This window comes from Salvelinus fontinalis, chromosome 42 (genome assembly GCF_029448725.1).
Source record: "Salvelinus fontinalis isolate EN_2023a chromosome 42, ASM2944872v1, whole genome shotgun sequence".
Classification (NCBI taxonomy): domain Eukaryota; kingdom Metazoa; phylum Chordata; class Actinopteri; order Salmoniformes; family Salmonidae; genus Salvelinus; species Salvelinus fontinalis.
Genome location: NC_074706.1, coordinates 3,049,162 through 3,075,214, shown reverse-complemented (window position 1 = coordinate 3,075,214; position 26,053 = coordinate 3,049,162). Strand labels below are relative to the sequence as shown.

Genomic DNA, 26,053 nt, shown 5'->3' with positions numbered 1-26,053 from the left:
CAAAATAATTGATTAAAACAGATTATTTTGCAATGAAGGTCAACAGTAGCCTCAGCAACACTATGTAGGGTAGCACCATGGTGTAGCCGGAGGACAGCTGACCTCCTTTTGGAGGCTCCTGGTTCTCACCCCCTTCCATAAACTTACACATAAATTATGACAACTACCGGAGGACGTCCTCCAACCTATCAGAGCTCTTGTAGCATGAACTGACATGTTGTCCACCTTAATAAAGGATCAGAGAATGAATCTAGTACTGAAAGCATAAGCTACAGCAAGCTAGCACTGCGGTGCATAAAAGAGAGAGTCATTTTCTTTTTCAGTTTCACTCACTTAGCTATCAAATTAAGTTAGCTAGTTTAGCCAACTCAAAACACCCTGATCAAACAGAAGGCTGCTATGTTACAGTGTTTATGAGGTCATGTTGCACTTCCTAAGGCTTCCACTAGATGTCAACAGTCTTTAGAACCTTGTTTGATGCTTCTACTATAAAGGAGGGGGGATTGAGAGGGGATTGAGTCAGAGGTCTGTCAGAGTGCCACGAGCTGGTCACAAGCTGGTCACTCGCATTCACATGAGAGGTAGCTTGCTTTCCATCGCATTTCTGAAGACAAAGGAATTCTCCGGTTGGAACATTATTGATGATTTCTGATAAAAACATCCTAAAGATTGATTCTATACTTAGTTTGACATGTTTCTACGGACTGTAATATGACTTTTCGTCTGAACTTTCACCTGGACCTGCCAGCGCGTCATCAGTTTGTATTGTGTACTAAACGCGCAAACAAAAGGAGGTATTTGGACATAAATTATGGACTTTATCGAACAAATCAAACATTTATTGTGGAACTGGGATTCCTGGGAGTGCATTCTGATGAAGATCATCAAAGGTAAGTGAATATTTATAATGCTATTTCTGACATTGTTGACTCCACAATATGGCGGATATCTCTTTGGCTTGCTGGGCTCTGAGTGCTGTACTCAGATTATTGCATGGTGTGCTTTTTCGGTAAAGCTTTTTTCAAATCTGACACAGCGGTTGCATTAAAACCTGTTTGGGCTGCAAGCCCGACGTCGGAACGAAAATGACAACAGCTGCAGGGCGCGAAATTCAAAATCTATTTTTTTTAAATATTTAACTTTCACACATTAACAAGTCCAATACAGCATTTGAAAGATAAACATCTTGTCAATCCAGCCAACATGTCCGATTTTTTAAATGTTTTACAGAGAAAACACCACATATATTTATGTTAGCTCACCACCAAATACAAAAGTGGACAGACACGTATGATTATGATTATGATGTATGAATTATGATTCAAGTAGCATGCACAAGCCAACCGAAATAACCTAAAACCAACCTAAAGAACCCAGAAAAAACTACCTCAGATGACAGTCATATAACATGTTACACAATAAATCTATGTTTTGTTCATAAAATGTGCATATTTTAGCTATAAATCAGTTTTACATTGATGCTACCATAAATGCTACCACATAGCTACAGTCTGAAATCAGACGGGAGTAGCCAGAGAAAATACAGACACCAACGTCAACTACTAATTGCACCTCATAAAACATTTCAGAAAAACATATGGTGGATAGCTAATGAAAGACAGATATCGTGTGAATAGAGCCAATATTTCCGATTTTTGAAGTGTTTTACAGCGAAAACACAATATATCGTTATATTAGCTAACAACATAAGCTAGCATAAGGCAGCATTGATTCTAGTCAAGCGCTAGCCTAGCACAGTTAGCACAGTTAGCATAGAACAGTTCGACAGATATATGAAAAAGCATCCCAAATTGGGTCCTTATCTTTGTTGATATTCCATCAGAATGTTGTAACGGGGTCCAATGTCCAGTACAGTCTTTAGTTGGGTTCCAGAACGAAATATTTCCCTCTTTGGTTAGCAAGCACCACGGCTGTGCGGCGCTAATCTTTCTGTCTTCAAAAAATTCTTCCAAAACATCACGTCTAAAGTCCAGAATAAATTGCAATAATATAATTAAAGTATATTGAAAAAACATACTTTAGGATGATTTTGTGACATGTATCAAATAATATCGAAGTCAGAGATCATATTCACCTTTATCGACCTTCTTCCAGTAGCCGAGTCCAAATTCTGCCTGTCGCCCGGAATTTTTTTTTAACTGCGCAGGTCTCACAAGAAGGTGTGGTATTCAGTCCATGGACGAGATATTCGACTCCTTTCAATTCTCACTTCCGCATTACACCCTGATGAAGGCGTATGACGTGTTTCTACGGCCCTAAGTGTAATGACCTTTTATAGACAAGGTCTTAAAGAGACACATCGCATTTTGGAAATCTCAATTCGGCTGGGAAAATGGCTGTAAAAATAGTTCTGTTCGACTTAGAGTAATAATTCAAACCTTTTTAGAAACTATAGACTGTTATCTATCCAACAGTAGTAAATATATGCATATTGTAAAATCAAAAATTTCTTAAGAGGCCGTTTGAAAATGTGCACATATTTTCCAGCTTTTTCAATATTCACCCTGCAGCCTGAAGAAGTTTAAGGAGAAGTTTATCTAAAGTTCCATGCATAACACATGTATTTTCATCAACATTTATGATGAGTATTTCTGTAAATTGATGTGGCTCTCTGCAAAATCACCAGATCTTTTGGAAGCAAAACATTACTGAACGTAACGCGCAAAAGTAAACTGAGATTTTTGGATATGAACTTTACCGAACAAAACATACATGTATTGTGTAACATGAAGTCCTATGAGTGTCATCTGATGAAGATCGTCAAAGGTCAAAGGAGGTTGAGGAGACGCAGTACTTTGCTGAGATGACAAACCTGCTGGATGAGGTTAGACACACCTTAGTTGTCCAGTGTGTTGTGTGCCAAGTTCAGAGAGGATGACAGAAGCAGGATTCTCTGAGAGCGCAACTGACAGCTTCTGCACATAGTCAGATTTGAGACCAGCATTCTCCAGAGTGAGCTCTTCCAGACTGGAGGACTTACTAAGTGTGTCCAAAACCTGCTCACTGACCTTATACGTAGGTCCTTACAGTATAGTTTGATGAACCAGGTGTTGTATGCCATTGAGGCCACAATCACTGCTAAGTCCCTGTCACAAACACACAACAGTAACTGTATCGAAACTGGTACATTTTTAATACCTTTGATATCAATTTAGCAACTGGATTTATTTAGGCTGCAGCAGCATTCATTTGACAGCGTCTGCTCAATTCTTTCTCTCCTCCTCCCATTCTCTCACCTGCTCTCCAGCTGGCTGAAGTCCACACGATTAAACTCCCTGATGTCTTGAGAGTGATAGATAGTGTCCACATCCTAGGAGCAAGATTACCCATGAGTCCACTTGCTATAGTATATGACCCCCTTTAAAGTGCAGTTTTGTATATACAGTTCCTTCCAAAAGTATACACACCCCTTGACTTTTCCCACATTTTGTTGTGTTAGAGCCTGAATAAAACATTTCTTAAATTGAGATGTTCTGTCACTGGCCTACACAAAATACCCCATAATGTCAAAGTGGAATGTTTTTAAACATTTATCCAAAATAAAAAGCCGAAATGTCTTGAGTCAATGAGTATTCTACCCCTTTGTTATGGCAAGCCCTCCCTCTCTCTTAATGAACCTGATTGGTTGAGATTTGGAGTGACAGCTGGTTGAAAAACTGAAAAGATCCATTTCACTTCCCTCTTTTGGAACCCATGTAGGGGACAACAGTGAAATATGAGCATTTGATATTGTGCTTATATGTAACTTGACAACAAAGACTGACTGTTAAAGATTATTAAGTAACATCCTTTGATATCCTTTAATATCTCTATTACACTCATTGATTGGTGATACAGTCAACTCCTATACAGTGTATGTAATGGTGGTTTGGTACTGTTGAGAATGCTTTCACTAGACCTAAATGCTAAAATCTGTAGCAAGTAACATGAATTTATTTGAACTGGAAATTATGAAAAGCACGTAGAGTGTGAACAAAGTTAAATGTACTGACTTCATGTTGTTTCTAATGATGTATGAAACATAACTACTGGTACACAAGAAGTTACAAACAGGAAATAAGTAAGACTTTTATTAATATGATACTAGAAACAAATAAAACATGCGTGTAGATGAGTGTGTGTCGGGGGGTTTGGAACAGAAAGAGAGAGAGAGAGAGAATGAAGGAGGAAGTGTTACAGTACGTTGTCATGGTGATGTTAAATCACTATCTCTAGTTTGCTAGTTTGCTGTCACTAGTTTGCTGTCACATGACAAGTCATTCCATGCCTTTAGAGGACACTGATCTATATATATCTCAGCACAGTCTTCCTTCCCAGTAGCACCTGCATTATCAGGCTGTGGGTCATGCCAGTACCTACACGGTTAAAAACCATCAGATATCATGGTTAATACCAGTACCAACAGGGTTAAAAACAGTCAGATATCATGGTTAATACCAGTACCTACAGGGTTAATAACAGTCAGATATCATGGTTAATACCAGTACCTACAGGGCAAAAAACAGTCAGATATCATGGTTAATACCAGTACCTACAGGGTTAAAAACAGTCAGATATCATGGTTAATACCAGTACCAACAGGGTTAAAAACAGTCAGATATCATGGTTAATACCAGTACCTACAGGGTTAAAAACAGTCAGATATCATGGTTAATACCAGTACCTACAGGGTTAATAACAGTCAGATATCATGGTTAATACCAGTACCTACAGGGTTAATAACAGTCAGATATCATGGTTAATACCAGTACCTACAGGGCAAAAAACAGTCAGATATCATGGTTAATACCAGTACCTACAGGGTTAAAAACAGTCAGATATCATGGTTAATACCAGTACCTACAGGGCAAAAAACAGTCAGATATCATGGTTAATGGTAGTACCTACAGGGCAAAAAACAGTCAGATATCATGGTTAATACCAGTACCTACAGGGTTAATAACAGTCAGATATCATGGTTAATACCAGTACCTACAGGGTTAATAACAGTCAGATATCATGGTTAATACCAGTACCTACAGGGTTAATAACAGTCAGATATCATGGTTAATACCAGTACCTACAGGGCAAAAAACAGTCAGATATCATGGTTAATACCAGTACCTACAGGGTTAAAAACAGTCAGATATCATGGTTAATACCAGTACCTACAGGGCAAAAAACAGTCAGATATCATGGTTAATGGTAGTACCTACAGGGCAAAAAACAGTCAGATATCATGGTTAATACCAGTACCTACAGGGTTAATAACAGTCAGATATCATGGTTAATACCAGTACCTACAGGGTTAACAACAGTCAGATATCATGGTTAATACCAGTACCTACAGGGTTAAAAACAGTCAGATATCATGGTTAATACCAGTACCTACAGGGTTAAAAACAGTTTGATATCATGGTTATTACCAGTACCTACAGGGTTAACAACAGTCAGATATCATGATTAATACCAGTATATACAGGGTTAACAACAGTCAGATTTCATGGTTAATACCAGTACCTACAGGGTTAACAACAGTCAGATATCATGATTAATACCGGTACCTACAGGGTTAACAACAGTCAGATATCATGATTAATACCAGTACCTACAGGGTTAAAAACAGTCAGATATCATGGTTAATACCAGTACCTACAGGGTTAAAAACAGTCAGATATCATGGTTAATACCAGTACATACAGGGTTAACAACAGTCAGATATCATGATTAATACCAGTATATACAGGGTTAACAACAGTCAGATTTCATGGTTAATACCAGTACCTACAGGGTTAACAACAGTCAGATATCATGGTTAATACGAGTACCTACAGAGTTAACAACAGTCAGATATCATGATTAATACCAATTACCTACAGGGTTAAAAACAGTCAGATATCATGGTTAATACCAGTACCTACAGGGTTAAAAACAGTCAGATATCATGGTTAATACCAGTACATACAGGGTTAAAAACAGTCAGATATCATGGTTAATACCAGTACCTACAGGGTTAAAAACAGTCAGATATCATGGTTAATACCAGTACCTACAGGGTTAACAACAGACAGATATCATGGTTAATACCAGTACCTACAGGGTTAAAAACAGTCAGATATCATGGTTAATACCAGTACCTACAGGTTTAATAACAGTCAGATATCATGGTTAATACCAGTACCTACAGGGTTAAAAACAGTCAGATATCATGGTTAATACCAGTACCTACAGGGTTAACAACAGTCAGATATCATGGTTAATACCAGTACCTACAGGGTTAAAAACAGTCAGATATCATGGTTAATACCAGTACCTACAGGGTTAAAAACAGTCAGATATCATGGTTAATACCAGTACCTACAGGGTTAATAACAGTCAGATAGCATGGTTAATACCAGTACCTACAGGGTTAAAAACAGTCAGATATCATGGTTAATACCAGTACCTACAGGGTTAAAAACAGTCAGATATCATGGTTAATACCAGTACCTACAGGGTTAACAACAGACAGATATCATGGTTAATACCAGTACCTACAGGGTTAAAAACAGTCAGATATCATGGTTAATACCAGTACCTACAGGGTTAATAACAGTCAGATATCATGGTTAATACCAGTACCTATAGGGTTAAAAACAGTCAGATATCATGGTTAATACCAGTACCTACAGGGTTAAAAACAGTCAGATATCATGGTTAATACCAGTACCTACAGGGTTAATAACAGTCAGATATCATGGTTAATACCAGTACCAACAGGGTTAAAAACAGTCAGATATCATGGTTAATACCAGTACCTACAGGGTTAAAAACAGTCAGATATCATGGTTAATACCAGTACCTACAGGGTTAATAACAGTCAGATATCATGGTTAATACCAGTACCTACAGGGTTAATAACAGTCAGATATCATGGTTAATACCAGTACCTACAGGGCAAAAAACAGTCAGATATCATGGTTAATACCAGTACCTACAGGGTTAAAAACAGTCAGATATCATGGTTAATACCAGTACCTACAGGGCAAAAAACAGTCAGATATCATGGTTAATGGTAGTACCTACAGGGCAAAAAACAGTCAGATATCATGGTTAATACCAGTACCTACAGGGTTAATAACAGTCAGATATCATGGTTAATACCAGTACCTACAGGGTTAACAACAGTCAGATATCATGGTTAATACCAGTACCTACAGGGTTAAAAACAGTCAGATATCATGGTTAATACCAGTACCTACAGGGTTGAAAACAGTTTGATATCATGGTTATTACCAGTACCTACAGGGTTAACAACAGTCAGATATCATGATTAATACCAGTATATACAGGGTTAACAACAGTCAGATTTCATGGTTAATACCAGTACCTACAGGGTTAACAACAGTCAGATATCATGATTAATACCGGTACCTACAGGGTTAACAACAGTCAGATATCATGATTAATACCAGTACCTACAGGGTTAAAAACAGTCAGATATCATGGTTAATACCAGTACCTACAGGGTTAAAAACAGTCAGATATCATGGTTAATACCAGTACATACAGGGTTAACAACAGTCAGATATCATGATTAATACCAGTATATACAGGGTTAACAACAGTCAGATTTCATGGTTAATACCAGTACCTACAGGGTTAACAACAGTCAGATATCATGGTTAATACGAGTACCTACAGGGTTAACAACAGTCAGATATCATGATTAATACCAATTACCTACAGGGTTAAAAACAGTCAGATATCATGGTTAATACCAGTACCTACAGGGTTAAAAACAGTCAGATATCATGGTTAATACCAGTACATACAGGGTTAAAAACAGTCAGATATCATGGTTAATACCAGTACCTACAGGGTTAAAAACAGTCAGATATCATGGTTAATACCAGTACCTACAGGGTTAACAACAGACAGATATCATGGTTAATACCAGTACCTACAGGGTTAAAAACAGTCAGATATCATGGTTAATACCAGTACCTACAGGTTTAATAACAGTCAGATATCATGGTTAATACCAGTACCTACAGGGTTAAAAACAGTCAGATATCATGGTTAATACCAGTACCTACAGGGTTAACAACAGTCAGATATCATGGTTAATACCAGTACCTACAGGGTTAAAAACAGTCAGATATCATGGTTAATACCAGTACCTACAGGGTTAAAAACAGTCAGATATCATGGTTAATACCAGTACCTACAGGGTTAATAACAGTCAGATAGCATGGTTAATACCAGTACCTACAGGGTTAAAAACAGTCAGATATCATGGTTAATACCAGTACCTACAGGGTTAAAAACAGTCAGATATCATGGTTAATACCAGTACCTACAGGGTTAACAACAGACAGATATCATGGTTAATACCAGTACCTACAGGGTTAAAAACAGTCAGATATCATGGTTAATACCAGTACCTACAGGGTTAATAACAGTCAGATATCATGGTTAATACCAGTACCTACAGGGTTAAAAACAGTCAGATATCATGGTTAATACCAGTACCTACAGGGTTAAAACAGTCAGATATCATGGTTAATACCAGTACCTACAGGGTTAACAACAGACAGATATCATGGTTAATACCAGTACCTACAGTGTTAAAAACAGTCAGATATCATGGTTAATACCAGTACCTACAGGGTTAACAGCAGACATATATCACAGTTAGAACATCACAATCCTAAATAATATACAGACATGTTTCATCTTAAAGGAAGTCAGTGGTATGGATAAATATGAGTTGGCACAGCAACACATGCTGAAATCAACTGAAATTACAATACAATAGGTGTTCCAGCAATAACCTCCTTAATCTGACTGTCCCAAATGGAATCCTATTTCCTACATAGTGATGGACCCTGGTCAAAAGTAGTGCACTATACAGGGAATATGGTGCCATTTGAGATGTACCCTTCATGTCATTATTCACATTCTATGTAGGTCTTATGTACTGTATCTGTCCTGAAAACACAGGCCACTTTTCATCCATGGATATAAGGTCACCACAAGTACAACATGACATCTATAAAAAAAAAAGGCTTCATTATAAACTTTAAGAACATAATTTTCTGAGTTAGTTCAAATTAGGTGAAGGTTGGGGTTAAGGTAAGGGTCAGTTTTAGGTTTTGTCTATAATCTGTATGTCAATGTGATGCTGGTCAGAAACATCCCTCATGTTGGGTATAATACCTACTTTTATAAGTGTTTGTCTCCCCCTACTGGCTGTTTTCTACAAGCTCAGTTTCTTCCTTCTATTACCGTGACCTTGACCCATAGAAATAAATAGAGGATTCATCTGTATCTGTTCCATTTTAGCTACAATCCATAGAAAAACCAACCCAGTTGACAACCCTGACTACTTTGACATGGTGGAAGGATGGTGGAACCCCAGGTTTTCTTCTCAGAGGAGAGGAAGTAGAAACTGCAGTCAAAGTATCTCCATTCCTCTTGACAACGCTGCTCTGCTGAAGAGCAAAGGTGAACACATTGAGAAAGTTAGCAAGTTTCATTATACTCTTAAACCCATATATATACTATTACTGTTGATTTGACTTCTAATTAACCACCGTTATCTCACCTATCACAAAAAGATTTGCCTGAGCTGGCCTATCTCTTTAGTCAGGTTGTTGTAGCTGGTCTCTCTCTTTAGTCAGGTTGTTGTAACTGGTCTCTCTCTTTAGTCAGGTTGTTGTAACTGGTCTCTCTCTTTAGTCAGGTTGTTGTAACTGGCCTCTCTCTTTAGTCAGGTTGTTGTAACTGGTCTCTCTCTTTAGTCAGGTTATTGTAACTGGTCTGTAACTGGTCTCTCTCTTTAGTCAGGTTATTGTAACTGACTCTCTCTTTAGTCAGGTTATTGTAACTGGTCTCTCTTTTTAGTCAGGTTGTTGTAACTGGTCTCTCTCTTTAGTCAGGTTGTTGTAACTGGTCTCTCTCTTTAGTCAGGTTGTTGTAACTGGCCTCTCTCTTTAGTCAGGTTGTTGTAACTGGTCTCTCTCTTTAGTCAGGTTGTTGTAACTGGTCTCTCTCTTTAGTCAGGTTATTGTAACTGGTCTCTCTCTTTAGTCAGGTTGTTGTAACTGGTCTCTCTCTTTAGTCAGGTTATTGTAACTGGTATCTCTCTTTAATCAGGTTGTTGTAACTGGTCTCTCTCTTTAGTCAAGTTAATGTAACTGGTCTCTCTTTAGTCAGGTTGTTGTAACTGGTCTCTCTTTAGTCAGGTTGTTGGAACTGGTCTCTCTCTTTAGTCAGGTTCTTGTAACTGGACTCTCTCTTTAGTCAGGTTGCTGTAACTGGTCTCTCTCTTTAGTCAAGTTAATGTAACTGGTCTCTCTCTTTAGTCAGGTTGTTGTAACTGGCCTCTCTCTTTAGTCAGGTTGTTGTAACTGGTCTCTCTCTTTAGTCAGGTTGTTGTAACTGGTCTCTCTCTTTAGTCAGGTTGTTGTAACTGGCCTCTCTCTTTAGTCAGGTTGTTGTAACTGGTCTCTCTCTTTAGTCAGGTTATTGTAACTGGTCTGTAACTGGTCTCTCTCTTTAGTCAGGTTATTGTAACTGACTCTCTCTTTAGTCAGGTTATTGTAACTGGTCTCTCTTTTTAGTCAGGTTGTTGTAACTGGTCTCTCTCTTTAGTCAGGTTGTTGTAACTGGTCTCTCTCTTTAGTCAGGTTGTTGTAACTGGCCTCTCTCTTTAGTCAGGTTGTTGTAACTGGTCTCTCTCTTTAGTCAGGTTGTTGTAACTGGTCTCTCTCTTTAGTCAGGTTATTGTAACTGGTCTCTCTCTTTAGTCAGGTTGTTGTAACTGGTCTCTCTCTTTAGTCAGGTTATTGTAACTGGTATCTCTCTTTAATCAGGTTGTTGTAACTGGTCTCTCTCTTTAGTCAAGTTAATGTAACTGGTCTCTCTTTAGTCAGGTTGTTGTAACTGGTCTCTCTTTAGTCAGGTTGTTGGAACTGGTCTCTCTCTTTAGTCAGGTTCTTGTAACTGGACTCTCTCTTTAGTCAGGTTGCTGTAACTGGTCTCTCTCTTTAGTCAAGTTAATGTAACTGGTCTCTCTCTTTAGTCAGGTTGTTGTAACTGGCCTCTCTCTTTAGTCAGGTTGTTGTAACTGGTCTCTCTCTTTAGTCAGGTTGTTGTAACTGGTCTCTCTCTTTAGTCAAGTTAATGTAACTGGTCTCTCTCTTTAGTCAGGTTGTTGTAACTGGTCTTTCTCTTTAGTCAGGTTATTGTAACTGGTCTCTCTCTTTAGTCAGGTTGTTGTAACTGGTCTCTCTCTTTAGTCAGGTTATTGTAACTGGTATCTCTCTTTAATCAGGTTGTTGTAACTGGTCTCTCTCTTTAGTCAAGTTAATGTAACTGGTCTCTCTCTTTAGTCAGGTTGTTGTAACTGGTCTCTCTTTAGTCAGGTTGTTGGAACTGGTCTCTCTCTTTAGTCAGGTTCTTGTAACTGGCCTCTCTCTTTAGTCAGGTTGTTGTAACTGGTCTCTCTCTTTAGTCAAGTTAATGTAACTGGTCTCTCTCTTTAGTCAGGTTGTTGTAACTGGTCTGTAACTGGTCTCTCTCTTTAGTCAGGTTATTGTAACTGGTCTCTCTCTTTAGTCAGGTTGTTGTAACTGGTCTGTAAATGGTCTCTCTCTTTAGTCAGGTTGTTGTAACTGGTCTCTCTCTTTAGTCAGGTTATTGTAACTGGTCTGTAATTGGTCTCTCTCTTTAGTCAGGTTGTTGTAACTGGTCTCTCTCTTTAGTCAGGTTATTGTAACTGGTCTGTAATTGGTCTCTCTCTTTAGTCAGGTTGTTGTAGCTGGTCTCTCTCTTTAGTCATGTTATTGTAACTGGTCTCTCTCTTTAGTCAGGTTATTGTAACTGGTCTCTCTCTTTAGTCAGGTTATTGTAACTGGTCTCTCTCTTTAGTAAGGTTATTGTACCTGGTCTCTCTTTAGTCAGGTTATTGTAACTGGTCTCTCTCTCTTTAGTCAGGTTATTGTAACTGACTCTCGCTTTAGTCAGGTTATTGTAACTGGTCTCTCTCTTTAGTCAGGTTATTGTAACTGACTCTCTCTTTAGTCAGGTTATTGTAACTGACTCTCTCTTTAGTCAGGGTGTTGTAACTGGTCTCTCTCTTTAGTCAGGTTATTGTAACTGGTCTCTCTCTTTAGTGGGGTTATTGTAACTGGTTTCTCTCTGTAGTCATGTTGGTTATATAAGAGAAAAATGCTTCTAAAGAGAGTCTTTGATGCATCTGTTATCTAGAAAGGATTGAAACATTTTGCTACTGGTTAAAACACAGTTTCTTATTGCTAATGTAAGTGACAGGCCCAAAAAAACAGACAGTCTATGGCCGCACACTTCCTCCAGGACTGCTGCGCAGAAGAAACGCCATGCTACAGAGATGGAAGAGATTGAACTTCACTGAGTTCACCCCATTAGATTGCACTATAAAGATAATTGTTTTTTCAGGAATCAAATCAATGTTTTATCAGCCCCTTTTCAATGCAACAAACCAATACAAATATAACTTTGCAAGATTGAGTCTGTGATTTTGTTGTAGGCAGACGCAGAGCACAATGGAGTAAAAATGTAATTTGAAAGGGGTTTGCCCAGGAGTGGTCTTTAAATCACCTGCGAGTGAATGCGCATTTCACATCAGTTCAGATCAGAGCGCAGAGTCGCTCGTTTGCACATTTCTTGATATTCTTTGCTTGATTAGTTATTAGCCCAGTTATTGTAACGTCTGCTTCCAACTCTCAACCTCAAACATGGTAGATCACCTGAATGCAGCTCACTCCCCAGATCCCAATCACCTGAATTCTGATCACCTGTTCAAACATCTGTAGGTCGTTATCACACACTCTTTAGTTCAGTTCTTTGCATCCCATCACTGTGAGGTATTGTTTGTTTTGTGACACACGGCTTTCGTAGTGCTGGTTTTCCCGAAATTTACTCCTCCCGTGTATGATAGTTTTTGCCTGCCTCTCTAACAATGCCTTTTGCCTATTCACTGCCTGTACTTTAGCCTACCGAATTTCCTGTTATCTACCTATTGCCTGATCTCCCGGACTATGTTACTAGCCCTTTTCCCTGCCTGTACTGTTGTCCTTTTGGACCCCCTGTGTATGACCTTCTGCTGCCCCTGGACCCAGCTACCTGCCTCCTCCTGTGGTCCTTTGCAACAAACACCTGCTGCGCCCTGCGCTTGAAACCAGTTCTCTGCCTCCCCTCGTGTTCATTACAGTTATACATTAGTATAGGTCAGTAATGGGGAGTTACTGCTTCCTACAAGAGCACACAACGTGTAGGCCACTTTTCAATCTGTCTTTGAAAAACCAGTCAGGTTAAAAGCTTATGTCTTAATTAAAGGGGAAATGTTGTATTTTGAGACAGGTTTGAATATGCAAATAAGCCAATAGGCAAAGGGGAAGTCTACATTGTCTAATTTGCTGTATGGTTATAATAATTAATTTTATTTTGTAGAGTGCTGTCTTGCATAATACAACACAATACAATGCCATTTACAGTCACCTATTTGGCCCATGGTGTTACAGACCAAATAAAACAATTATTAATTAATGTCAAGCCCTTTACAATGTAAAACGTTTTTAAGGCAATTTGTATATTGCTGATTCATCATTTATGCTAGGGTTTGTGCAGATATCCAAGAATTTTGCAACATTCAGAATGAGACTGATGAGGTAAACAATAATTAATGGACGACTAAAATGATAATGATATTCTAACGATCGTCGTCGGGAGAAGGAGAAGATGACCAAGGTGCAGCGTGGTAAGTGTTCATTATTTTAATAAAACAACTGAACACTGAACAAAACAACAAAAATGACAAACGAACAGTCCTGTAAGGTGACGAAAAACACTAAACAGAAAATAATCACCCACAACTCAGAGGGAAACAGGCTACCTAAATATGATTCTCAATCAGAGACAACGATAGACAGCTGCCTCTGATTGAGAACCACACACGACCAATATTGATATTGAGTGAATTCGGGTAACGGTAACTCGTTAAACAAACAAACTTTTTCCATGGTGCCCCAAGATTACTACCCAATTAGTTATATGATTAATTTAATCGCGTAATAATTGAACGTGTTTGTTAATTGAGTTGATAAAATAATTGTCATCGCATTAATGATACAAATGACACGACAGAGCGAAACAATGTGAGAGATCCGGCCGGCTCACCAGGATCCATTCTAAATAGTATGTAGTATGATTAGAACACAGTAGTTTTAGTCAGTAGTAGTCAAGACAGATGTCAGACACGGTCTAGGTGGTTTGTCTAAGAGATCCGGCCGGCTCACCAGGCTCCATTCTAAATAGTATGTAGTATGATTAGAACACAGTAGTTTTAGTCAGTAGTAGTCAAGACAGATGTCAGACACGGTCTAGGTGGTTTGTCTAAGAGATCCGGCAGGCTCGCCAGGCTCCATTCTAAATAGTATGTAGTATGATTAGAACACAGTAGTTTTAGTCAGTAGTAGTCAAGACAGATGTCAGACACGGTCTAGGTGGTTTGTCTAAGAGATCCGGCCGGCTCACCAGGCTCCATTCTAAATAGTATGTAGTATGATTAGAACACAGTAGTTTTAGTCAGTAGTAGTCAAGACAGATGTCAGACACGGTCTAGGTGGTTTGTCTAAGAGATCCGGCCGGCTCACCAGGCTCCATTCTAAATAGTATGTAGTATGATTAGAACACAGTAGTTTTAGTCAGTAGTAGTCAAGACAGATGTCAGACACGGTCTAGGTGGTTTGTCTAAGAAGCAGGTTGACAATAAACATCAAATAGTACAACAATCAAGGATATATTTTAGTCATTGACCTTTTCTTAATTGATCTGATAAAGGGATTTTCATATTCATATGACTGTCTGACACCTGTTATTGGATCCTGGGGAAACAAACATTTGAAACAGAGGGTTGACAGATGCTTTGGTCTAGATAAGCTGCAGAGACATGGAGCATTCTTCACAGTTACCGGAAGAGGGAAGCATTTCACTTAACCAGCTAAAGGCATGAATGACAGAGAAAGTTTAGACTAGAGTTATTCAAATCCAGTCTCGCACAATAGGGGTCAGTTCAGTGAATGCCTAAATTCAACACACCTGGACTTCCAGGTCGGTTAAATTAAAAAAGTGATTTGCCTGTGGCACTCCAGGACCACGGTTGCCTACAAGGTGCAGTACTTCCCAACCCTCTCCTCTGGGTTCACCAGACAGGCACACCTGCATCAATAAGGCAAGGTGTTGATGGTTAGTAGAATGAATCAGGTTTGCCAGTTCAGGGCTATAACCAAAATGTGAAACATCTGTTGGTCCCTGAGAAGAGTGGACTGGACTGGACTAGCGGCCTCAATCTTCACTGTAGTGCTGCGTTCCATTATTCTGGGTGATTGATTAAAGTGGTATATTGACTATCAGTAATCCAGACCTGAATCAGTCCCTGATTAGAGGAGAAGGATGATGATGAGGTTTAAGGGTCTTTCTGTACTGTTACTATGGGAACCTTTATTCAGTATCAGCAGTGGTGTTACTGGTGTTGGTCATGTTCACACATAGCTCAGCATGAAATAAGTGTGAACAAACAATTCTCAGAAGTCATGTGGTGTTGTGTGTTTGTGTGCATGTGTTTACTATGCTATGGTGTTTGAGGGGTACTTGTGCCCGTATGTGCCTGTCCTTAGCAAGAGAGTTTACAAACTGAAGAATAATAAGAAAGAAAAAAGTGACCTGAAATGCCAGATGGTTTAACCGCTCCAAGGAGGATAAAATCAAACCAGCAAAACAGATTTTCTGCATTCAGTCAAATAATGAAATTTGTTGTGCTGTCTATACAGTGGCTGGACTCCAGCATAAACTTGGCACATTCATCAACTATGTTCACAATCACTAAGGTCACATCCCAACAGTCTCAACCTGCTACCTTCCTTTCCTTGTCTCCTTTCCTTTTGTTACCACCACAGATCTGAAAGACATCACCATATGAATGTAATGTGATGGAACTCTATACCAGGTCTCTCACATCTCAGTCATAACAAAGTAAAGGAACTCTGTCAACCTACCAGGTCTCTAACATCTTAGTCATAACAAAGGAATGGAACCCTGTCAACCTACCAGGTCTCTCACATCTCAGTCATAACAAAGGAATGGAACCCTGTCAACCTACCAGGTCTCTCACATCTCAGTCATAACAAAGGAAAGGAACCCTGTTAACCTACCAGGTCTCTCACATCTCAGTCATAACAAAGGTATGGAACCCTGTCAACCTACCAGGTCTCTCACATCTCAGTCATAACAAAGGAAAGGAACCCTGTTAACCTACCAGGTCTCTCACATCTTAGTCATAACAAAGGAATGGAACCCTGTCAACCTACCAGGTCTCTCACATCTCAGTCATAACAAAGGAAAGGAACCCTGTTAACCTACCAGGTCTCTCACATCTGTCATAACAAAGGTATGGAACCCTGTCAACCTACCAGGTCTCTCACATCTCAGTCATAACAAAGGAAAGGAACCCTGTTAACCTACCAGGTCTCTCACATCTCAGTCATAACAAAGGTATGGAACCCTGTCAACCTACCAGGTCTCTCACATCTTAGTCATAACAAAGGAATGCAACCCTGTCAACCTACCAGGCCTCTCACATCTTAGTCATAACAAAGGAATGGAACTCTATCAACCTACCAGGTCTCTCACATCTCAGTCATAACAAAGGAGTATAACCCTGTCAACCTACCAGGTCTCTAACATATCAGTCATAACAAAGGAATATAACCCTGTCAACCTACCAGGCCTCTCACATCTCAGTCATAACAAAGGAATGGAACCCTGTCAACCTACCAGGTCTCTCACATCTCAGTCATAACAAAGGAATGGAACCCTGTCAACCTACCAGGTCTCTCACATCTCAGTCATAACAAAGGAAAGGAAACAACCATAACCAGCAGTATTAGAATATTGGGAAACTGTCTAAATCATACCCTGGACACTGACATGAGAGACCACTGAAAACATAACACACACTAATTTACCCAGAGGCCTTTAGTTATTTGACATGGTTCATTCTTCACAGCAGCCAGAAGAGGGCAGTATTGAACTCCACCAGCTAAAGGAAGGATTGGCAGACTAAACTCAGACTAGACAAACCTCTTTCTGGACTGCTGCAGGTACTGCAGGATTGTGTCACAACTACAGACCACACTGAGCTACTTAGCTAATCGGTCAGTTCAGTGATTGCCTAAATTCAACACCTGGTCTTCCAGGTTGGTTAAATGACAAACGGGAAGTGCCTGCAGCACTCCAGGACCAGGGTTCCCTACTACACTGTACAGTAGGTGCAGTACTTCCCAACCCTCTCCTCTGGGACACCAGACAGGCACACCTACACCAATTAGTCAAGGGGTTGATGGTTAGTAGACTGAACCAGGTGTGCCAGATTAGGGCTAAAACAAAAATGTGAAATGTCCGTTGGTCCCTGAGGACAGGGTTGGGAAACCCTGGACTGGGGGCCTCAATCTTCACTGTAGTGCTGTTTGCCATTATTCTGGGTGATTGATTAAAGTGGTATATTGGCAATCAGTAATCCAACCCGAATCAGTCCCTGATTAGAGGAGAAGGATGATGATGAGGTTTAAGGGTCTTTCTGTACTGTTACTATGGGAACCTTTATTCAGTATCAGCAGTGGTGTTACTGGTGTTGGTCATGTTCACACATAGCTCAGCATGAAAGAAGTGTGAACAAACAGTTCTCAGAAGTCATGTGGTATTGTGTGTTTGTGTGCATGTGTTTACTATGCTATGGTGTTTGAGGGGTACTTGTGCCCGTATTTGCCTGTCCTTAGCAAGAGAGTTTACAAACTGAAGAGTAATAAGAAATAAAAATGTGACCTGAAATGCCAGATGGTTTAACTGCTCCAAGGAGAATAAAATCAAACCAGCAAAACAGATTATCTTCATTCAGTCAAATTATGACATTTTGGGTGCTGTCTATACAGTGGCTGGACTCCAGCATAAACTTGGCACATTCATCAACTATGTTCACAATCACTAAGGTCACATCCCAACAGTCTCAACCTGCTACCTTCCTTTCCTTGTCTCCTTTCCTTTTGTTACCACCACAGAACTGAAAGACATCACCGTATGAATGCAATGTGATGGAACTCTATCAACCGACCAGGTCTCTCACATCTCAGTCATAACAAAGGTATGGAACCTTGTCAACCTACCAGGTCTCTCACATCTCAGTTATAACAATGTAAAGGAACCCTGTCAACCTACCAGGTCTCTCACATCTCAGTCATAACAAAAGAACGAAACCCTGTCAACCTACCAGGTCTCTCACATCTCAGTCATAACAAAGGAATGGAACCCTGTTAACCTACCAGGTCTCTCACATCTCAGTCATAACAAAGGTATGGAACCCTGTCAACCTACCAGGTCTCTCACATCTCAGTCATAACAAAGGAATGGAACCCTGTTAACCTACCAGGTCTCTCACATCTCAGTCATAACAAGGGTATGGAATCCTGTCAACCTACCAGGTCTCTCACATCTCAGTCATAACAAAGGAATATAACCCTGTCAACCTACCAGGTCTCTCACATCTCAGTCATAACAAAGGAATGGATCCCTGTCAACCTACCAGGTCTCTCACATCTCAGTCCTAACAAAGGAATGGAACCCTGTCAACCTACCAGGTCTCTCACATCTCAGTCATAACAAAGGAAAGGAAACAACCATAACCAGCAGAATTAGAATATTGGGATACTGTATAAATCATACCCTGGTAACTGTCATGAGAGACCACTGAAAACCAAACACACACTAATGTACCCAGAGGCCTTCAGGGCAGTGTTTCCCAATCTCAGTCCTCTGGACCCCAAGGGGTGCACTTTTTGCTGAACACTACACAGCTGTTTCAAATGATCAAAGCTTAATGATTAGTTGAACCAGCTGTGTAGAGCTAGAACAAAACCACCCTTTGGGGTCCCGTGGGCTGAGTTTGGGAAACCCTGCTTCAGTTATTTGACATGGTTCATTCTGCACAGCAGCCAGAAGAGGGCAGTATTTAACTCCACCAGCTAAAGGAAGGATTGGCAGACTAAACTCAGACTAGCCTGTCTAGGATCAGCGTGGCGCTAGCGGCACACCCCCCCCCCCCCCCACTGAAAAACCAGTGCCGCGAAATTCAAAAAAAATATTTTTTTAAAATATTTAACTTTCACACATTAAAGTCCAATACAGCTAATGAAAGACACAGATCTTGTGAATCCAGTCAACATTTCCGATTTTTAAAATGTTTTACAGGGAAGACACAATATGTAAAGATGTACATCTATTACCTAAAAACACATTAGCATAATCCACCATCTTTTATTTGTCCACCAACACCAGTAGCCATCACCAATTCGGCTAAACTAAGATATTTATAGCCCCTAACCAACAAAAAAACTCATTAGATGACAGTCTGATAACATATTTATGGTATGGGATAGGTTTTGTTAGAAAAAAGTGCATATTTCAGGTAGATGGCATAGTTTACAATTGCACCCACCATCACAAATGGACTAGAATAATTACAATGAGCAACGTGTTTACCTAACTACTAATCATCAAACATTTCGTAAAAATACACAGCATACACGAATCGAAAGACACAGATCCTGTGAATACAGACAATATTTCAGATTTTCTAAGTGTCTTACAGCGAAAACACAATAAATCGTTATTTTAGCTTAGCACATAGCAATTAGCAGCCCAGCATTGATTCTAGCCAAAGTGAGCGATAAAAGTCAACATCGCCAAAAGATATTAATTTTTTCACTAACCTTCTCAGAATTCTTCCGATGACACTCCTGTAACATCACATTACAACATGCATATACAGTTTGATCGAAAATGTTTATATTTAGCCACCAAAATCATGGTTAGACAATGTGAAATGTAGACAAGCTGGTAAAGAAAAAGTCCTTGCGCCACTTAGACAGTGATCTACTCTTATACATAAATACTAATAAACGTGACTAAAAACTATAGGGTGGACAGGGATTGATAGACAATTTAATTCTTAATACAATTGCGTTATTACATTTTTTAATTTATCCTTACTTTTCAATACAGTTTGCGCCAAGCGAAGCTACGTCAAAAAACATGGCGTCCTAAGCCACTAAAATGTTTCGACAGAAACACGATTTATCATAATAAAAATGTCCTACCTTGAGCTGTTCTTCCATCAGTATCTTGGGCAAAGGATCCTTTCTTGGGAGAAATCGTCTTTTGGTGGAAAGCTGTCCTCTTGCCATGTGGAAATGTCAACTGCGTTCGGGATGAACTGAAAAGCGTGCCCAACTTTTCACATCGTTGCAAAAATAAATGTCCCAAAATCGCACTAAACGGATATAAATTGCTATAAAACGCTTTAAATTAACTACCTTATGATGTTTTTAACTCCTATAACGAGTGAAAAGATGACCGGAGAAATATAACAGGCTAAACTAACGCTTGGAACAGGTGCGCGCCGGTGTCCTCTATGCTCATGACGCAGCTCCCAAAGAATGACTAGCTTCAGGGTTTTTTCATTTGTAGGGCCTGTGAACGAGCAATCGACCCCGTTGGAATCGTCATCACGTAAAGGCATCCAGGGGAAGACGTAAGAAGTGTCCGTATAGTCATAGCAACGACAGTGCCCTTTTAACTGACTTCAGAAGAGTGGCCAACATTTCTCAAATCTGACTCCATGTCAGGGAAATTGCTGTAGAATGGGCTCTGTTCCACTTAGAGACAAAATTTCAACTCCAATAGAAACTATAGACTGTTTTCTATCCAATAATAATAATAATATGCATATTGTACGATCAAGGATTTTGTGGGAAGCCGTTTAAAAAATTAGCCAAATTAGCATAAATAGTCTAAACAGCGCCCCCATCCCCAACAGGCTAGACAAACATCTTTCTGGACTGCTGCAGGTACTGCAGGATTGTGTCACAACTACAGACCACACTGAGCTACTGAGCTAATTGAGCAGTTCAGTGATTGCCTAAATTCAACACCTGGTCTTCCAGGTCGGTTAAATGACAAACGGGAAGTGCCTGCAGCACTCCAGGACCAGGGATCCCTACTACACTGTACAGTAGGTGCAGTACTTCCCAACCCTCTCCTCTGGGACACCAGACAGACACACCTGCATCAATTAGTCAAGGGGTTGATGGTTAGTAGACTGAATGAGGTGTGCCAGATTAGGTCTAAAACAAAAATGTCCCTGAGGAGAGGGTTGGGAAACCCTGGACTGGGGGCCTCAATCTTCACTGCAGTGCTGTTTTCCACTATTCTGGGTGATTGATTGATTAAAGTGGTGTATTTTATACCAGTATTCCAGGCCAGAATCAGTCCCTGATTAGAGGAGAAGGATGATGATGAGGTTTAAGGGTGTTTCTGTACTGTGACTATGGGAAACCTTTTCTCATTATCAGCAATGGTGTTGCTGGTGTTGGTCATGTTCACACATAGATCACTATGAATGAAGTGTGAATAAACAGTTTTCATAAGTAATTTGGTGTGTGTGTGTGTGTGTTTGTGTGTGTGTGTGTTTGTGTGTCTGTGTGTTTGTACGTACACTGTGCTATGGTGTTTGAGGGGTACTTGTGCCTGTTCTCAGCATGAGAGGCGGGACTGTGGAAGTAACCACAAGAGCACTGGTATTACAAGGCCCCTGAAAGTTGAACATTTGAATGCTGATTCTGTATCTTACAAGTTGCCATTTGACCAATACATTTTGACATCATGGCAAGACATAAGATCCTAACCTTTACTGTGATGTATTTCATCCAGGCTTGGATTTTGGGTCTGGACTCCAAGATGGTAAGATACTACACTATTTTGAGAGAGAGAGAGAGTGAAAGAGGAAAATAACAGGCAACATTTTAGTATGGACAAAGTTAAGTGTCACAGGACTCGTCTGAAGGTAACAGATACCGGTTTTAAACCGAAGAATGAAGGTAGTTATGTGCCTACCCCAAAAAAGACGTTATAGATGTGTAAAGAAATATATACATTTCCTGAGTTTTCTTATATCTCCTGGCTTTAGGACCGACACTTCAAAACCTTGTTTTTTCTGATTCATTTTTTGACTGCTTTCTGCCATTGATGAATGTGTTATCCAATGTGTTTCTATGGGGTTAGAAGGAAAGGCCAAAAACATTACATTTTTCATCAAATTATTATTACTTATTATTATATATTTTTTGATACCTAAAGGGATCCTAAAATTCAAAATCAAATAGCTAAATGATCCATAGTATGACCATCTTAAAACAATTCCATGTCAACTCAGCACCTCCCACCCACCCCCAACGTCTTAAACTCTAAATAAATATCTAACAGACTTACAGCTGTCTCTCATCATAATAATATTTCACACCTGTTTCTCTATTTCTCTCTTCCATTTACTAAAGGTCAGTCTCCCTCTGCATGATCCAAAATCCAGCATGTCTTTAGACATGGCTCCAGACTCTGTTGATGACTCCTACAAGGGCTGTGAAGATGTTCAGGAAGGTGCTAGACCTTTACCTGCCAAAAGAGAGACAAAAGAACAAAGATTTCAACCAGGCTTGGACCGCTGCTGAGGACCATTACAAAGAAAAAGGAAAACTGTCTAAATACTATTCCCTGGCAATCCAGGTGTATGTGAATGCAACAGCCAACGTTTACAGGTCATTCAACGCTGCCACTCGTACCCAAAAGGAGAACTACACCACAACATTCCAGTACCACTCCCTGCACTTCCTTCTGACCAATGCCTTACGAATCCTGAACAACAATTTTTGGAAACGGTTTATTAAAAAGCATGTCCATACCTTCCGAGGAACCAATGTGACTTTCCACCATGACGGAAAAACTCCAATGCGAGACGGACAGTTCACCTCGAGCTCTTTAGAAAAGAAAATTGCTAAAGGCTTTGGAACTAAATCCTGTTTTGAGATCGCTACCTACTTTGGTGCCCCACTGGGGAAGTACTCTCAGCTGCCACATGAGAAAGAAGTGTTGATTCCCCCCTACGAGGTGTTCAAAATCACCAAGGTGATGAACAAAAAAGACAAGAAAGACCTCTGGTGTGATGTCGTCTACAAACTGCAGAGTACTAAGAAAGGAAAAAGTGACCTGAATTGCCAGATGGTTAACCTGTTGGGGATGGGGGCGCTGTTTAGACTATTTATGCTAATGTGGCTAATTTTTTAAACGGCTTCCCACAAAATCCTTGATCGTACAATATGCATATTATTATTATTATTGGATAGAAAACAGTCTATAGTTTCTATAGGAGTTGAAATTTTGTCTCTAAGTGGAACAGAGCCCATTCTACAGCAATTTCCCTGACATGGAGTCAGATTTGAGAAACGTTGGCCACTTTTCTGAAGTCATTTAAACGGGCACTGTCGTTGCTATGACTATACGGACACTTCTTACGTCTTCCCCTGGATGCCTTTACGTGATGACGATTCCAACGGGCTCGATTGCTCGTTCACAGGCCCTACAAATGAAAAAAACCTTTAGCTAGCAAGTCTTTTCTTGCTGCGTAACGCGCGTGGAAGACACCGACCCTCTCCTGTTCCAAGCGTTAGTTTAGCCTGTTATATTTCTCCGGTCATCTTTTCACTCGTTATAGGAGTTACAAACATCACAAAGTAGTTAATTTAAAGCGTTTTATAGCAATTTATATCCGTTTAGTGCGATTTTGGGACATTTACTTTTGCAACGATGTGAAAAGTTGGGAACGCTTTTCAGTTCATCCCGAACGTAGTTGACATTTCCACATGGCAAGAGGACAGCTTTCCACCAAAAGACGATTTCTCCCAAGAAAGGATCCTTTGCCCAAGATACTGATGGAAGAACAGCTCAAGGTAGGACATTTTTATTATGATAAATCGTGTTTCTGTCGAAACATTTTAGTGGCTTAGGACGCCATGTTTTTTGACGTAGCTTCGCTTGGCGCAAACTGTATTGAAAAGTAAGGATAAATTAAAAAATGTAATAACGCAATTGTATTAAGAATTAAATTGTCTATCAATCCCTGTCCACCCTATATTTTTTAGTCACGTTTATGAGTATTTATGTATAAGAGTAGATCACTGTCTAAGTGGCGCAAGGACGTTTTCTTTACCAGCTTGTCTACATTTCACATTGTCTAACCATGATTTTGGTGGCTAAATATAAACATTTTCGATCAAACTGTATATGCATGTTGTAATGTGATGTTACAGGAGTGTCATCGGAAGAATTCTGAGAAGGTTAGTGAAAAAATTAATATCTTTTGGCGATGTTGACTTTTATCGCTCACTTTGGCTAGAATCAATGCTGGGCTGCTAATTGCTATGTGCTAAGCTAATATAACGATTTATTGTGTTTTCGCTGTAAGACACTTAGAAAATCTGAAATATTGTCTGTATTCACAGGATCTGTGTCTTTCGATTCGTGTATGCTGTGTATTTTTACGAAATGTTTGATGATTAGTAGTTAGGTAAACACGTTGCTCATTGTAATTATTCTAGTCCATTTGTGATGGTGGGTGCAATTGTAAACTATGCCATCTACCTGAAATATGCACTTTTTTCTAACAAAACCTATCCCATACCATAAATATGTTATCAGACTGTCATCTAATGAGTTTTTTTGTTGGTTAGAGGCTATAAATATCTTAGTTTAGCCGAATTGGTGATGGCTACTGGTGTTGGTGGACAAATAAAAGATGGTGGAATATGCTAATGTGTTTTTAGGTAATAGATGTACATCTTTACATATTGTGTCTTCCCTGTAAAACATTTTAAAAATCGGAAATGTTGACTGGATTCATAAGATCTGTGTCTTTCATTAGCTGTATTGGACTTTAATGTGTGAAAGTTAAATATTTTAAAAAAATATTTTTTTTGAATTTCGCGGCACTGGTTTTTCAGTGGGGGGGGGGGGGGAGTGCCGCTAGCGGCACGCTGATCCTAGACAGGTTTTAAGAGAATAAAATCAAACCAGCAGCAAAAGTTTTCTGCTTTCAATCAAATATGACATGCAGATTTTATTGCAACCCCCAGCGTCCCCATCCATCATCGCTCCCGCCCACAAATGCAGGAAATAGTCAGTAATAAAAGCAGTACTTTTCCAACTTTCAGATTGTCAGACCAGTCCTGTAATAAATGCTACACACATTGTTTGTTAGATTGTTAACATTTCCTCTGCCAGTGAATTGGCCTTTGTTGTCATGTGCACTGCAACTTTTGTTAAAACCAATAAAGAAAAGCATTCAGCAATATTACATCTCCTGTCCTATTTATCCACCATCTGTAAGGGTCTGGGTGTAGCTGGTGCAGAGCAGTCAGGCGCAGGACAGCAGAGATGAGTAATAAAAGTAACTTTACTCAACATTACCAAATACATGTAGATATACCAAGCCCACACAAAAGGACCAAAATACAGAAAAGAAACACGCACAAAAACCAGGGGGAAAACAGAGGGTTAAATAGTGAACATGTAAGTGGGGAATTGAAACCAGGTGTGTAAAACAAAGACAAAACAAATGGAAAATGAAAAATGGATCGGCGATGGCTAGAAGGCCGGCGACGTCGATCGCCGCCCGAACAAGGAGAGGGACCGACTTCGGCGGAAGTCGTGACACTGCCTGTACATCTGCTATAAAGATATTAATGTCAGCTCACTTGAAGTAAATGTGTTTGTTCTTTGTTCTCAGATATAATTAGAAGTGGCTACAAAGATATTTAGATTCAAAGAAAGATTGGGGAGGGAGGGAGGGAGGGAGGGAGGGAGGGAGGGAGGGAGGGAGGGAGGGAGGGGGAGGGAGGGAGGGGGGGGGGGGTGGGGGGGAGGGAGATCAGTAGCAGGGTTAGATGTTTTCTGTTGGTCAGAGCTCAATCTATCAACCACAACGAGGAGAGAGCTGTCTCGTTCCCGGCCAACTACATTGCAGTTGAGTTGCACGCATCAACAAATGAGCATCAGATTGCTATACCATATGATTTAGTTAACTGATATGTTA

At 39.8% G+C, this 26,053-nt stretch overlaps 1 protein-coding gene across 1 annotated transcript; it reads left to right on the top strand.

The window, feature by feature from the left end:
- The first annotated feature begins 21,757 nt into the window (after positions 1-21,757).
- LOC129841058 (ecto-ADP-ribosyltransferase 5-like) lies at positions 21,758-25,753 on the top strand. The gene is given in 4 exon segments (XM_055909168.1): positions 21,758-21,873; positions 22,467-22,549; positions 22,551-23,187; positions 25,748-25,753. Coding segments are annotated over 4 exon segments (804 nt in total). The 5' UTR covers positions 21,758-21,795.
- The last annotated feature ends 300 nt before the right edge of the window (positions 25,754-26,053 follow it).